General features: G+C 48.5%; 1 protein-coding gene across 1 annotated transcript in view; it reads right to left on the bottom strand.

The window, feature by feature from the left end:
• The window catches only part of ITGB5 (integrin subunit beta 5), a 57,439-nt gene that overhangs the window by 28,389 nt on the left and 14,604 nt on the right, over positions 1-14,446 (bottom strand). The window contains exons 4-8 of the mRNA XM_038142246.1: positions 12,453-12,702; positions 8,940-9,108; positions 2,850-3,011; positions 1,304-1,399; positions 179-268 (exon numbers count right to left, since the gene is read on the bottom strand). Of these exons, the coding sequence (XP_037998174.1) occupies positions 179-268; positions 1,304-1,399; positions 2,850-3,011; positions 8,940-9,108; positions 12,453-12,702 (767 nt within the window). The remainder of the gene's footprint in view (positions 1-178; positions 269-1,303; positions 1,400-2,849; positions 3,012-8,939; positions 9,109-12,452; positions 12,703-14,446) is intronic.

The following is a 14,446-nucleotide window of genomic DNA, read 5'->3' as shown; positions in this document are numbered from 1 at the left end:
TTGGGAATCCATGCTTCTTGTCCTCCTCACACACCTTGTTTCCCTCCCCAGTTCCAGCAGTGTGGAGAGGACAAGGGAGGGAGGCAGCCAAGCTGGGTGGAGCTCACTGGGGGGAACCGAGCTGGCCAAGCTCCTAGCCCGTCTCACTTCAGCAGCTGTGGTGTTAAAATGCACTTACGTTGTAGGCTTTGACGATCAGCTCAATGATATTCTTGGAATCTTTGTGCAAAATCTCCACTGTTGTTCCAGGGATCAAAGTGGTAAAGTTCTTAAAAAAAAAAAAAAAAAAAAAAAGAAAAATTAAAATATTGAGGTTCAAAGAGGAAAGCAGAGGATGAGGAGGGATTGACCTCATGCCAAGGACACAGACCACACACTGCCCCATCACCCAGTGGTGCACATGGTATATTTTGGCTCCAGTTAATGTGGAACTTTCAAAAGTAAAGCATTGCTAATGAAGCATGTCAAATATTAAACAAAGCTCATGGCCATGGGTCAGGAACAAACATACCTGGCTCTGCTGCTGCGGGGGCCAAGACCCAGGCACCGTGCACTTGGGAAAGCTGGCACTTCAGGGAGGGAGGGGCAGCTCAGGTCCTAACCCTGAGCATCCCCAGGAGAGGGGGTGGAGAAGCAGCTTAGTCCTCCCACTCCCCATGGGCGAACAGCAGCATCCCCACCATAGCAACACGGCTGCTTGTTGTTCCTGCCTGAGCCTCGAGGGCCTTGGCAGAGGTTTCCAAAAGCAACCTCGCCTGAAACACCACCCCTGCATCCACAGAGCAGCAACACCCCGCAGGGCAGCTCTAGACACAGGTTGGTCTTTGTGCCTTGGGTCAACTTTCCTTTTGAAGGGGAGAGCAGGAATGCCAGGAGAGCTTAAATTGTGTGTGGCACGTCAGGGCCCTGGACTCCGTGATGGAAAAACACAGCTGGGCAGAACCGCTGTGCAGGATTAGGTAATGGGATTAAGTCACTGCAGAATGGGCCGAGCAGGTTTCTGCTCTCTGGCACGCTGCACGCTGGCAGCCGTCCGAACATCCAGATTAACATGGAGTCTATTTTAGCTCTTCACATGCTCACTAACACACATATATCTGTTTGCTCTAAGAAGCTTTAGGGCTTTCTGCTGAAAGGACTAGCAGGGCTGAGCCTTGCCTGCCTGCACCGGGCAGCCTGTGCATGCACAGTTATCACTGCACTACGTTTGCCACTGCACACACACGTTTGCAGCTGCCTCCACTCCCCAGGGCCTCAAGAGGCCTTTCACTCTCCCCAGCCCAGGCAACTCAGCAGCACTTACCTTGTAGAGGATGTAATGACTTTTTGTAACAGCAAAAATCAGGTGGATGTTGTTTTCAGCAAGTTTCTCCCCAAGAAGTGCCAGGGAAGGATAATCCTAGGGGGAAAAAACCAGGCAGAAGGACTGGTGGGTAACACAGAAACAAAGACTAATTTCATTGCTCTTCTCTTCCCAATAGCAAAATTCATTCCAGACACATGGCGTGTTTTGTTGTGGGATGAAGTCCCTGATGTACCAGCACAAACCCAACTGAAATAGTAGAAATCTGTTAAATATTTCTACAGCACTGCTCACTGAAATGCATGACTGACAACACCACTAGCCACAGCAATACCAAAACACTGTGTTATTTCTTTCCCCTTCCTATTTTGCCATCAGCAGATGCACATGTGCTAAACGGCTGCTACCTCAAGGGGTGTGAGGCAGGGAGATCTAGAACTGCAGAAAGTGGAAATATCAATATTTTTCTCCAAAAGCAGAAACATCCATTGCCTGTTCCTTCTGCATATTGGGACCATAAAGAGATTACAGTAAGCTCTTTAATTCTGCAGATTTCCCAGGCAGGGAGGATGGCAGGGAGACACTGCTCTAGCAAGAAAATAACAAAGCAGGGCTCAGTTTCTAGAGACCAGCTTGAGTTCAAAACTCCTGCCTGTTTCTGAAGTGCTGTCCTTAGAAAAAAACATTTCATTTACTTGAAGACTGGAGGGCTGATTGAGAGCCTCTGAGATTCAAACATGGAAATGCCAAGGCAGCATCCCCATTCTGTCTCCTTGGCATTTACTCCACACAAGGGAGCCAATTTGGGGACTGTGCTCCCTTACACATACATCCACTTGGTAGGACTGCACAGGGGGTTCCACTGTAGAGCCCAGCTTCTGACCTTAACACAGCCACCCAGATTCCCCTCCCCTCACAGGGTGACATTCAGGAACAAAAATCATAATTAGTGCATATGATCTGCTGAATAAAGCACCATTCTGCAGAAGGATGGGATAATGAAGTGGCAGGCAAGTGCTCATTCATCCCAGAAGTTTCCTCCACTGAGTCCAATTTTTAAAAAGGGCTAGTTGGCCTGTTTATTACTGACTTATGTTAGTGTGGTGCTCAAAGGCTATGAATAAAAGGAGCATTCTGTTGTACTTGCTAGTGTAGTCACATCAAGGTAAATACACCCTGCTCAGGAGGAGTCCTCTGGACAGTCCTCAGACTCCACTCTCCTCAGACATGTTTTAGAAAAGGGATGACATATTCTGTTTACTCTACACTTTGCAAGAAAAATGTAATGCTCTTCAGGACACCAAGTTATTTTTCCATCCCTTGCAATGAGCTTTGAAGGAACTCACTAAGTCACCAACTCATTTTTGACCATCATGGAAGCATTCACTGTGGGGGAATGCCCAAAGGAAGGGCAAAATTTATTTGCAAATTGCAGAAGATCAGGCACTGCATTTGCCAAAAGCTGCTGGAGTAGGGCTTGGCTGGTCTCCAGAGAGGTCCACCGGCCCTCGAGGCCTCTAGGGGCTGGGCCACGTGCCCCACTCACCAGCTGGCTGGACGCGCTGTACTCGTTGGCTTCATTCAGGTGGCACTGGCCATCGTGGGGCTGCACCAGCCCCCCCAGCTTCCCATCCAGGGCTATGTGGGGCACGTCATCCGTGGTGAAGACCAGCAGGTGAGATGCCTCCTTACGCCAGCCAATCTTCTCCTGGGGGAAAGCAAACCCTGTGAGACAGCAGCCTGCCCCTGCCAAGCCCACGCTTCACCCCTCACCCTGCACATGGTCCCAGCCACGTGCCTGGCCAGCAGCAGACCCATTAGCATTAATTAGGAGAGTACCATGTTCCTGATCACCCATTCATGGTAGGAAAACAAAATGTCAAGAGCCCATCCAGCATTTCCCAGCATCTCCTTCCAACACACTTAATTTAAAAGGCATGAGGAGGTATGTGGACTGTCCACCAGACCTTCTCTGCCCAGATCCAAGAGTAAGAATTTCAGCTGCTTTTATAGCCAAAGGAGACCTGCCAATTTTCTCCACACACATTTAATCTGACCTTGTTTCCTCAGCTCTCTGGAGCGGCCAATGCAACAGCAAGAGCTGCAATATCCCTGCTCAGCATTTTCATTGCTGCCCGCTCATAAAGGCTGTTTCTGAGCTGTGATGGACAAAGTGAGGTCCCTGCCTGAGGGGACTGGATTTGGTGCAACCACACTCATGCCCCGGCACTCTGTCCCGATCCCCTTCTGCACACATCTCCTGGAAGCCACGGTGCCTCTGCTATTTCATTGTACAACTCTACACATGCCCCAGGCAGCTCCATCCCCCTGCACCACAGCCCAGGAGAGCAGGGGTACACACACAGCCAGAGCAGAGCAAGGGCCTTTGGCATCGGTGCTGGCACTAATCCCACACAACCACTCTGCACAGTGCTGCTCTGAGAAGCTCATGCCTATTTAAAAGCATGGTAATGTCAAGACATGCTGTAGTGGTCCCTACGAAAGCACTGAGGTGTCAAGCAAAGCATATAAAGCATCCTCTGACCCCTCCTTGGTCCCTCTGTGCAAGCACCAGACACTATCACTGTCTTTGCCTGAAGAGAGATGCAAGGACAATTTTTTTTCAAGTAAAGGGATAAGATCTAGATGACAACCATTTCCCTCCCATGGAGCTTCCCCAAGTTTCCAAGTTTTCATCAGCCCAGGAAGCAGATCTGTGCCTATCATAGCACACTGAAGCACTTTGTTGCAATGGAAGTGGAAGGAAACAGAGGTGCCCAAAGGAAATTTTTGCAAACCACCATGCTGCAGCAAACCCCCTCAGTGGCTGCTCCTGCTGCCAGGTCACTGCCAAGCTGGGTGAGCAGGGGTCTTGCTGCTGACCACAGCAGGGAGATCCTGCCACGGCACAGGGTCTTGCTGACCACAGCAGGGAGATCCTGCCACGGCACAGACTGGAGGCAGAAAGTCTCATTGTCCAGAGCTTCCCCTTGGGCTGCCACACTGACTATCTGCCAGCAAAGACACGGCCCCACACCTTTCCTGCCCACACACTTCCAGCATCCCCCTCCCTCCAGACCCTGGCTCAGAGTACCACCACACAATTCCTTTGGGAAAGCACAAGGGAAAAGCTGGGTCACTGATGGGAACACGGTGCAGATGGAGATACCCAACTCCTCCAGAGTTACTGCTCAGCTTATTTAGCAAAACCCAGACTCTGCCCTGTTTACAGGAAGGTGCTGGCCCTTCTTTTGGAAAGCAGTGGCGTGGGCAGGGCAGGAGGGCAGAGCAGGCAGAAGGGCGTAGAATCACATGTGCCAGTGCAATTTTCGCCTCCAAATGTGAGTCATAGTCCAAAGCCTGCTGATCTTTCCAATAAATATAACTTTTGCTTCAGGGACATTATTCCAGAGTAGATTCCTTTTTCCTCCCAATTACAGAAGGTTTATTTTCTTTATTGACATTTTAAAGACCCCCACGATGCATATAAGGCCATAGGAAGAAATTTTTGGCAACACACACCCTTCACCATGCACCAGCACGTTACAGTCCAGCTCAGGAAGCAATGAATACTTTTTGCTCTGGGAAGCAGGATTCATTCCTATGAAGTTACCCCACCGGACAAAAGGCTGAAACCTCATGCCAAAATGTAACGTCTTAAGAACTCAACCCAAAAGTGATTACAGCTCTAATAATGCAAGAGGCAGTTTTCAGCCTATTCAGCCACCAGACAGAAGCCCATCCAATTCACTTTCCTTGAGTATCCAAAGCTGATTTCTTTTTAAATTATTAAGGCCAAGAAACTCCCAAAGAGAATAGAAGGATTAATCTGAGTTTCATTTCCTTAGAAATGTGCTGCACACGAAGAAAAGGAGCTGTGTTCAAGCAGCAGTTACAAAGTCACTTCAGGAGAGCTGGTGCTGGTCACCTGCCTGCTAAGCCCACCTTTAAATCATGGGTTAAGAATTCCTTTGCAGACAAACTCTCCATGACTCCGACACAATTTCCCATATAAACAATATCAAAGCTGCTGTGGCTGCTCAGTTCAGGAACTCACTCCCAAAAAGCAATGAGCACCCACAGTCTCAGTGCCAGTATCCAGGCACTGAAAGTATGTGATGCCTCAGAGCATCAGACCAAGGTGCCTTGGATGGGCTGGCTGAGCCAGTGCTGGTCCCACACCAAAAAAAGCTGTAGACCTATGAAAAAAGCCCCCCAAGGAGGCTGGCATGCCAAGGAGCATCTCACACTGCCTCTGCCAGCGGCCTCAAGGCACTGGAAAATACAGCTCTTCAGCATGCAGTTTCCACTGAGAAACCCAGAGCAGAACTCCAATCCGCTTAAAGCAAACAACCAAGGAAAATTTCATTTATTTTTATTGGACTGGGATTGCTGAACAAAAAGCCCTGCACTGATGCCTACCCTCTCATCTGGTTTTTGATCCTTATGGGATAAGAAGGACTTTTAAAGCAGGGATGGGACTGGACCCAAAGCAGAGTAACACGCTTCCACAGGGCTTGGGGTGCTATGGGTCCTGCTCCTACTCCTACAACCAGCTGCAGTTGCCTTCTGTACCCCAAAAAAACAGCTTCTCACTCCATACAGCCAATAGTGACTGGCAAAACTGCCGCAGCTGCCTCAGCACAGCTCTCCAAATACTACTGAAAAAGCAGCAAAGCCTGTATTTCCATGCCTGAAAAAATACCTACATTTATACTTTGGGCACTGAATAAAAGCCATTCAATTACCAAGACTCAGTTGCCAGGAGACCCCTCTGGATTCATCAGTTTCTCTAAAACCTCACTAGTTTTTCAGGTGCAGACCTTCTTGGAAGCAAGAAACAGATACAGGTGCAAGGCAAGTATGCCTTAGGGATCAAAAGCCAAAACCTTCTTCACTTGGTATTGCTCTGAAAGGCAATTCAGTGCCTCCCAGATGCCTTGGCTATCTCCAACTACCAGTGTCTAGCAAGCATCAATCAAAACCATTCCAAAAGATGCTTTATTTTCCAATCTAGCATTATCTCCTCACTGCATCTTAGCATACAAGATCTGAAACTTACACATACCACCAAGCCATATGAGGCTTGCACTTAGAGAATGGCAAAAAACCAAAATACTGTAAATGGAAAATGTAATTATGGAAGGCTGATTAATATTCCTGGCATACTATTTTAGCATCAGAATAAAGGCTTATTGTCTCTGGCTCTTTCATTGCCTTGAGAATAACATTTACCATATCTTCATCTCTCAGAAAGGAGCCAAACCCCGGGCCTGCTCCTTAGTCTCTATTAGCTGTACAAACTTTCCCCATTCCTTGGGTTGAAGACCAGGCCAAAACATTACTTGAGTGCTACAGATCCCTTAGGCAGCTCATGCAGAAGAAATGCTTGCTATGCATTCCAGTGTAAAAACATCTAGTCAACACTGGAGGTATTGTTTCTGACACCTCAGAAGGGGAGGAGAAGGCCTTGTTAGACACCATGGCTTGGAGACCGTGAGGCTCTGCTGTGCCGTGACCCTTGATGCTGAGCACAAAGTGCTTCATGGGCAACACGCTGCCTGTCCCCAAGGCAGGGGACTTTCTAAGGTGGTAACTACCCTGGCAAAAGCTGGAGCATGCCAGTGAGATGCAATGGGGTGCACAGCAGTGAGGAGGAAACCCACCTCAGAAGTCACCAAGGTACCCATATGCTGCCCTCCTTGCAGGGGAGGGGGAATAGGTCCTGAGTTAACAGAAATTACTGTCTGCTTCTGGGATTTTCATCCCCATGATACTCCATTAGTCACTGCAGGATGAAAAACTCCACACCAAGAACATCCTTGTCAGCCAGCTGCACTTCACTGCCACGCCAGATGTCTTCAACCCTCACCCATCTCAGTGTGTTGAGCCCCACCACAACCCACAGCCACTAACCAGTCTGGGTCTTCGCTTGGGGACCACAAGGGAAATTAAGCAATAAGTTCCCATTTTGACTATGGGACCAAACATCCTAATGTCAATCAGCTGCCTTGAAATTTTGCCTTTTTTAACTCTGGACAGACAGAATCTTTGCTGCTCATGGCTGTGATGAGAGGCAGCTGCTCTGCCCAGAGCAAGGCACTGCCAATGCAGCATGAGTCATGGCACAGCCAGTTCTCCTGCCTTGCACACCAGGCCCATGGACTTCCTTTCCCACACCCAAGCTCCAGTAATTAATTAACTGCTGTGGCTGCAGAAATTCGCTGTCATGACCTGCCACATCATACCAACAGTCATGCATGTGCACATGCTCACCTCTGCTCACCCTTCCTTGAGGGTGCTCATTCCTGAATTTAGATGGTACCAGCATCTAAATTAATCTTCTAAATTTAGAAGGGACCAGGCTGTGCATTCAAGAAGGACAGTTAAAGATTTTGATCCTTAACAACAATCTAAGACTGCCTCAAATTCAGAGGAAATATCCTGCAGGTCTCCTGCCTTCCACCAACACTTCAGAAATGAGCCCTTGTGATACACACTGAAGTGCTGCTGCACCATAGGGAAACATTTGCCTGTTTTTGCAGTAACATCGTGGAAGGGAGAGCAAAAACCCGCATGGTGAATGGCACAACTGAGTCACCATCCTCAGCCATCCCTGCTCTAACCATGGGAGCCACCTCTCCAAAACTGAGAAGCACTTTATATCCAGACAGTTATTGGGAGCAGCCTGTAGCTGTGCCAACAACAATATCTGTGGGAAGATGCCCCAGTGGGGCAGGTTCAGTCCTGCCAAGACCATGAAGCACAGCAAAGCCAACCCAGGCAAGGAAAGATCTGGCTTCCCACATGCCTGCAATCCATAGCTCCCACAGACCATGCCTATCTCCCAGCTCCCATAATTCAAACCCTTCTGTTTCAGAAGAAAACATGCCCAACCAAAAGGACTAAGCAAGGCTGAAGCAAACACAAAGAAAATTGCACCAATAGGGAAAAAAAAAAATAGAACCATTCTTGATGAGCAGGAAGCTCGGCCTCATGTGAGAGTGGAGCAAACACTTTCATTCATGACAAAGGGATATGGAGCAACCTAACTACTTGTTCCAGAAAGATCTCCAAGCAAGCATCTCCAAAAACCCTAAAGACACGGGTAACATGGCACTAAGCTAATGAACTCTGCTCCAGTTCTGCTGACAAAGAGGGAGAGAAAGCTATCAGCACCCAGAGGTGAGATCATCCCCCCACACACAAAGAGGGAAAGTATGAGCAGTAGCAACCACCTCCAACCCTCAACATGGGTCTACTGCTGCAGGACGTGTTTGACACACCCTTGAAAATCACACTGAGCTGATGTGCAGTACTGCACCACAGTGTATGTGACTCTGGAAGGATTCTGTCCCAGGTGCTCAGCACCAAAGGTCTAACTGTGTAATGAGATTTCAGCCCTAAATTTGCATTTGCAAAAGATCCATTTTTATCCCTTTAAACTAGAAAAAGAATTAACCTTTTTTCCTTTTTATCTACGGAAGCACATAAAACCAAAAGCCTCTACTTTTAAAAGCATTTTTCAGTTTCTCCAAGAAAAATTGAGTGGTTACTTCCAAGAAATGGCAAACAGAAGCTTTGCCTTGGCTCAAGAGCAGAGCAGAAGAAACCTCCAGAAATCAGAGCAGCTCACCTTGCACACAGCAGCCTGCAAAATGGCATCGAAGCCACCCTCTGGAGCATCTCGGTTGCGGGAAACTTTCTGTTTCCGGACTTCTTCGTTGAAACGGTCGACTTTATCTGTCAGGGACAGGAGGTGGCGGAAGCCAAAGGATGGGACACAGCTGGAGAACAGCTTATAACTGTGGGAAGAACAGAGGACTGGTCAGCTGGGAGGAACCACACCCGCAGCCAAGGACTGCAGAAGCTCCCAGCTCTACCAGGTTGGTCTCTTAAGATTTTGTTCAGAGGGTTGGAATACTTTCGCGGTGCTTCGTATTCTGGACACTTCAATTTCTGGCTATTTCTCTACAAAGCCCTGCAGTAGAGCCCCCTCAGGGGCTTTCAGAAATTTTTTTCCCCCTCAGGGGCTTTCAGAAGCTGAAGTTTCCAGAGATCCCACCAGGACTGAACATCTCTCTCCACATACCATGTGAGCGGAGACACTGAGCACCACCCCACGCTGGACCATGCAGCTCTGCAGTTTCAGCACTCAAAGTGGTTTTCACTGGGAATCTGCAGCCAAAGATGCAACCCAGTGATAGGGAGGCTGCATTTAGGCAGATCCACCCTCCCCAGCAGCCCAGGAGGGCCATGGGGCCATGTCCCAGACCTGCAGAGCCTGTGGGTTACCTTTCTCCTCATCTGCATAGATTTTCACTGTGTCATCCAGTTTTCCTGCCAGTATGAGCCACCCTACACCTACTGCACATCACCAGGCACCTGGCAATGGCCCAGTATGAGATGGAGTAATAACCAACACCAGCTCAAGCTTCTTCCCACTCTCCCTACAAGCTGGTGAACAAATACCATCTCTGCTTCCCAGGGCGCCACCGGAGCAGAAAGGTAGGAGGGGCACCCTAAGGCAGAGAAATGTCTTGGCAGGCGACCAGGAAACCTTTTTTTTTCCATACAAAACCATGAGAAGGCAGTTTTGGTGCTCGCCTGGAGAGCTCAGCAGAGCAGCTCCTGTGGCATGAGAAATCAGTGAGTGTGTGCAGGAGAGAGGGATGGGAAGGGTTAAGAAGAAATATGTTTAAAAAGGAGTTGGCCTGGCACTAATTCACTCTTATCTTTAAACATATAACCCAGAGTACAATTAAAAGCTTCTGCTGACACATGACCCACTATGGGTAAGTTGCAAGAGGCTTTTTACACAAAGGAGTATTTAAAATTTACCATCACTGAGGACTCAAATTCCTCACAAGGGACCCCAATTGCAGGGATTTCCATACACACTCAGACCCCTAACTGTGGGGCAGTTCTCATTGCCCTGGGCTTGGCTGGCAATTAGAGCCATCCCTTTTGATCCATGATCCACGTCCAGACTTGCATCGCGCTCACACCCAGGGCAAGGCAAGGAGTCTGTCATGCCTGAAACTTCTGCACTGCAGGGCCTCAGCAAGCTGCCCTTAGCCCATCAGGATGCTGAGTCAGGAGCAGAGGTGAAGGAGACAAGGGAAACAGGGCTGCACCCCACCCAGACCTGCAAGTCAGTCACCACCACAAGGAACGGGAGGGGAGAGCCTGGACCAGGGGCAAAAAGCACTCACTGCAGCTTGTGTTTACTTGCAGCTTTTCTTAGATGCTGTATGGTTTGTTTTGACACCAGGAATAGCTGCAAACAAAACCACGCTTGACAACCCACCTCGCTGCACCAGGGATACATGGCAGCAGCCAGAGCCCCCACACAGAGCAGGCTGGGGAAGGAGATTCCATCAGAGAGCAGGGAGCCAGCATCCCTGGTTTGGATGAAGAGGAGACACATGGCAACTGGAAGGGAGCACCTACCAATGAGCTGCCATGGGCAATCCTTCCTAAATGTTTTCCCAAGACCAGGCTGGCTTAAAGTAACCCACAGAAAGAAAAGTAACCGCCTGGGTAAAGCCAAAGGAACACACAGATAGCCTGATCATGGTGGAAAAAGATGAGGTGACAGCTCTGGATGTTCTTGCTAAAAGGTCATTGGAAGTTTCAGGTACACCTCTGTTGCTGAGTTGTCCAGTTCCATCCTCTCCTCCTGCACCTATCTCCTCCTGCATGTTTCACTCTGTTTCACTTGGCAAAAGCCATGTCACTCCAATTAAATCACACACCAGCCAAACAAGGTTTCCAAGATTTCTCCAGCTGGAGCCTGTCCCCAGCCTGAGGGCAGGTGTCAGAGACTAAGGAGGACAGAGATGACAGAGGATCCCTCAGAGGCTATGCCAAATTTCTGGGAGAAGCACTATGAAGATTGTGGTGTACAATGCCATCGTGGCAGAGACACCTTCCTGGCTCAGTGTGGTCACTTTTGTCTCATGATTAAAGGAAGAGTTTTCAGTGTTAAAATCTATTTGACTTTCCACTCTGGACAGAACTGGTAAAAAGTGAATACAGATAATTTTGGTCTGGTCAACAAGCAATGTGCAGTGAGATGCCAATGCTTGGTCAGAGCCAAAAGCTGGCCTAGAAACTCCCAGCTGATGCAAGCTGTCTTTATCTGCTTCTCAGAGCATGCAGAGAGCTTGGCATCCATGCATGAGGTGATCTTACAATGTAAGTATCCACAAATGGCTCAAATGAAAGGGTTATCCTCACTGCCCTTATGTGACTAGGAAGCACCCACTGATGGATGAGGTGGAGACTACAAAGGTGTCAGCAGTGACACTCTCTCAGGAGGGCACTTGCTGCTGTATCCATCTTTCAATGCCAGCACCCAAACCCATCTGAGCCTGGACACCCTTCCCTACATCCAATTTTGCTCTGGCATAACCCTCAATTCAATGGACTTGATCCCAGCTCTGGTGGTTAAAAGGCAAACAAAAAGACACTTGCAAAGACACAAGCAAAAAATAAATAAATAAATAAATAAATAAAGGGATGAAGGCTCTGATATCACCACAAAGTAAACCACATCATCATTTGTGTCTTTTGTAACTACCAGTTTGCTTTCCTTCCACAGCAATAAAGATGAAAAAAATCTGTCTGCCGCCTTAAAAACACTCTACAAAAACTCATTAATCAGCACTATAGGCCATGCAAATCTCAGTTCCTCCAAACACTTTTGTTGAGAAGAAGTTACATTGCCTTGGTCTCCTTATCTGTAAAATGCAGACAAAAAGCTTAATTGATTTACTCAACGCCAAACTATGACTCAGAGCTAGGATCAGAAATCAGGAATTTCTGGCTCTGGCTCCTTTTCCTTAAAGGCTGTAAAAACCCTGCTTTGTCTGCATCCTTTTCAGGTACTTAAAAATAGCTTCAACCTCCCTGGTACAACAGTTTCCCATGTCGAGATGCAGAGATCTCCCAACAGCCACAGCAGAATTAGAAGCTGTCCTATTTTGAATTGCTCAAGTATCACAGTGACAGCCAGGCTCATCATCATTCCCAAAAGCCAGGGCTGAAGTGTGGTCCATTATTCACAGCAAAAAGGCACATGTAGAGTGCATCCAGGCCCCATGCAAACACAGACCTTGCCCCTCCAGGTGCACCCACCACTCACCCAATGCAGGGATTGTTTTGGTATCTTGGTGCCGTGTAGGAGAAAGGAGAAATGTTTTTGTCCACGAAAGAGCCAAAGCCCAGACGGAAATTGCTGGTGAGCTTTCGCATCTCTTCAGCCAGCTTGGTCCCCAGATTGCGGATGTTGTCCAGGTCGTCGTTCATGGACAGGGACAGATCCATCAGGTAGTAGAGGTCCACGGGATAGTCCTCCACCTGCCGCACCTGAACTCGGAACGAGGTCCGGTCACCTGCACGCACACAAGGGTTGGGCACGGTGAGCAGCAAACTCCCAGCACACATAAAAATCCGGATCACACTTTTTTCCCCCCCTGCAGAGCAGACAGATCACTTTTCAAAAGAAGAGGGTAGGGCAATAAGCTTTTCCAAATACATCCCTCAGGAGACTAACAGGAAAACAGGTATTGCCTTTGGGTCCTCTTAAGCTATGTAGTATATTGGCTGGCAAGAAAAAGACATGGAGAGCATGTCTCTATTTTAACTCTTTGGAGGTATCAGAGAGAGTCTTTCCATCTCATCTGAGAGAACATCTAAGGGAGGGACACATGAAAAACACTGTTGCCCAGTGTGCAGTCCAGGGATGTTTCCTTAGAAAACAGGAAAGAAAAGCAGAGTGAACCTTAAATGGATGTTTCATGGACTACTGCAACAGGGACCCTGCCCATGCTTACTTGAGTATATTCTCAAAGAAAACCAGGAGCAGTCCAAGAAGTCCTGTACAAAAGGGAGAAGGAGGTGGAGCAGGAGAAGAAAGAGGATCAGGAGAAAACAGCCAGCATGAAGTGAATGCAAGATGTCCTCTGAGCTGTGCAGGGAAGTCAAGGTGAAGCAGACACAGAAGAAACACCTTTGAAAAGGAGCTCCCCCAAAAATGGAGCTGGAGAAATCAGGGCAAAAGGGAAGTGAAAAAGAAAGTTGTTAGGGTCACCCAGGGAAGCACTGAGGCAGAGGTGAAACTTCCCGAAGTGACGAGCACAAGGGAAGGAGCTGACAGGGCTGAGTCACAGGTTGTGCAGATGTGAAGAGAAGCAGAGGAAAGCCTGCCCCTGACCTTCTCCTTTGTCACACTGGTTTCAGTAGAGATACCCTCTGGAAGGGGTGCCAGGGAAGGCCACCACAGGCAACACCTACGCCTCAGAAAAGCTGAGGTGGCTTCAAAGTGAATTCAACTTCACAAATGGACCTTGGTGGAGCCAGACAGTAGGTGGCAAAAGTTTGCCTTTCACTTTGCTAAGCGAGGGGTCTAAATAAAACCACAAACCTCTACCTCTCAAGCCAAGCTTTGGAGATCCTGTGTTCCCAGCTTCCAAATTAGCCCTTTTTCCAGTTCACTGGGATCTCAGCCCAGTTAAAGGATCCAGGGAATTGGATCATTTCAAAACCAAGCTCCCAGTTCTGCCCTCTCCCAGCCCTTCGAGGGCAGGGCTGAACTTAGGGCAGTGGCAGGTTCTGCAAAACACTTGTGGCTTCCCCTCTTCTTCCCCAGAAATGGAACTCACATTTTTTTGTATTGTGAAAACATTTCCCTAATGTTTATGCTTTATTGTTCTCCTCCTTGTGCACAGCAGCACAGTTGCTCCCACTTACTTCCAGCCCAACAGCAGCAACAGCATCCCAAAACTGCCATGCTGGCAATGCACAGCACAAGGGGCTCTGCAGCCTGACTGGCAGAGCCCTGCCTGGCACCTGGGGTCAGGCTGCACCAAGCCAGAGCTCCTCAAACAACACCCTCCTTCTCCTTCAGCATTTCCCTGCAATCTGCAGCAACCCCACCTGGAAAAGGCAGGGCTGCAGGAGGCACCATGTGCAAACATGCACATGGAGATAGTGCCCAGCCGTAGGAAGCAAGAAGCTCATGCCTTAAATATTCCTCCTTACTCTTCCCAGCTTTCTTGTCCAGCAGGAGCAGGACAGGGCACAGCGCTGGGATGTGAAGTGCAGCAGGTGCTCCAGGTGGGCCTCACAGTTTACTTG

Source organism: Motacilla alba, chromosome 7 (assembly GCF_015832195.1).
Source record: "Motacilla alba alba isolate MOTALB_02 chromosome 7, Motacilla_alba_V1.0_pri, whole genome shotgun sequence".
In the NCBI taxonomy this organism is placed as follows: Eukaryota; Metazoa; Chordata; class Aves; order Passeriformes; family Motacillidae; genus Motacilla; species Motacilla alba.
The sequence above is the reverse complement of the archived record's forward strand: the minus strand, read 5'-3'. Positions and strand labels throughout refer to the sequence as shown.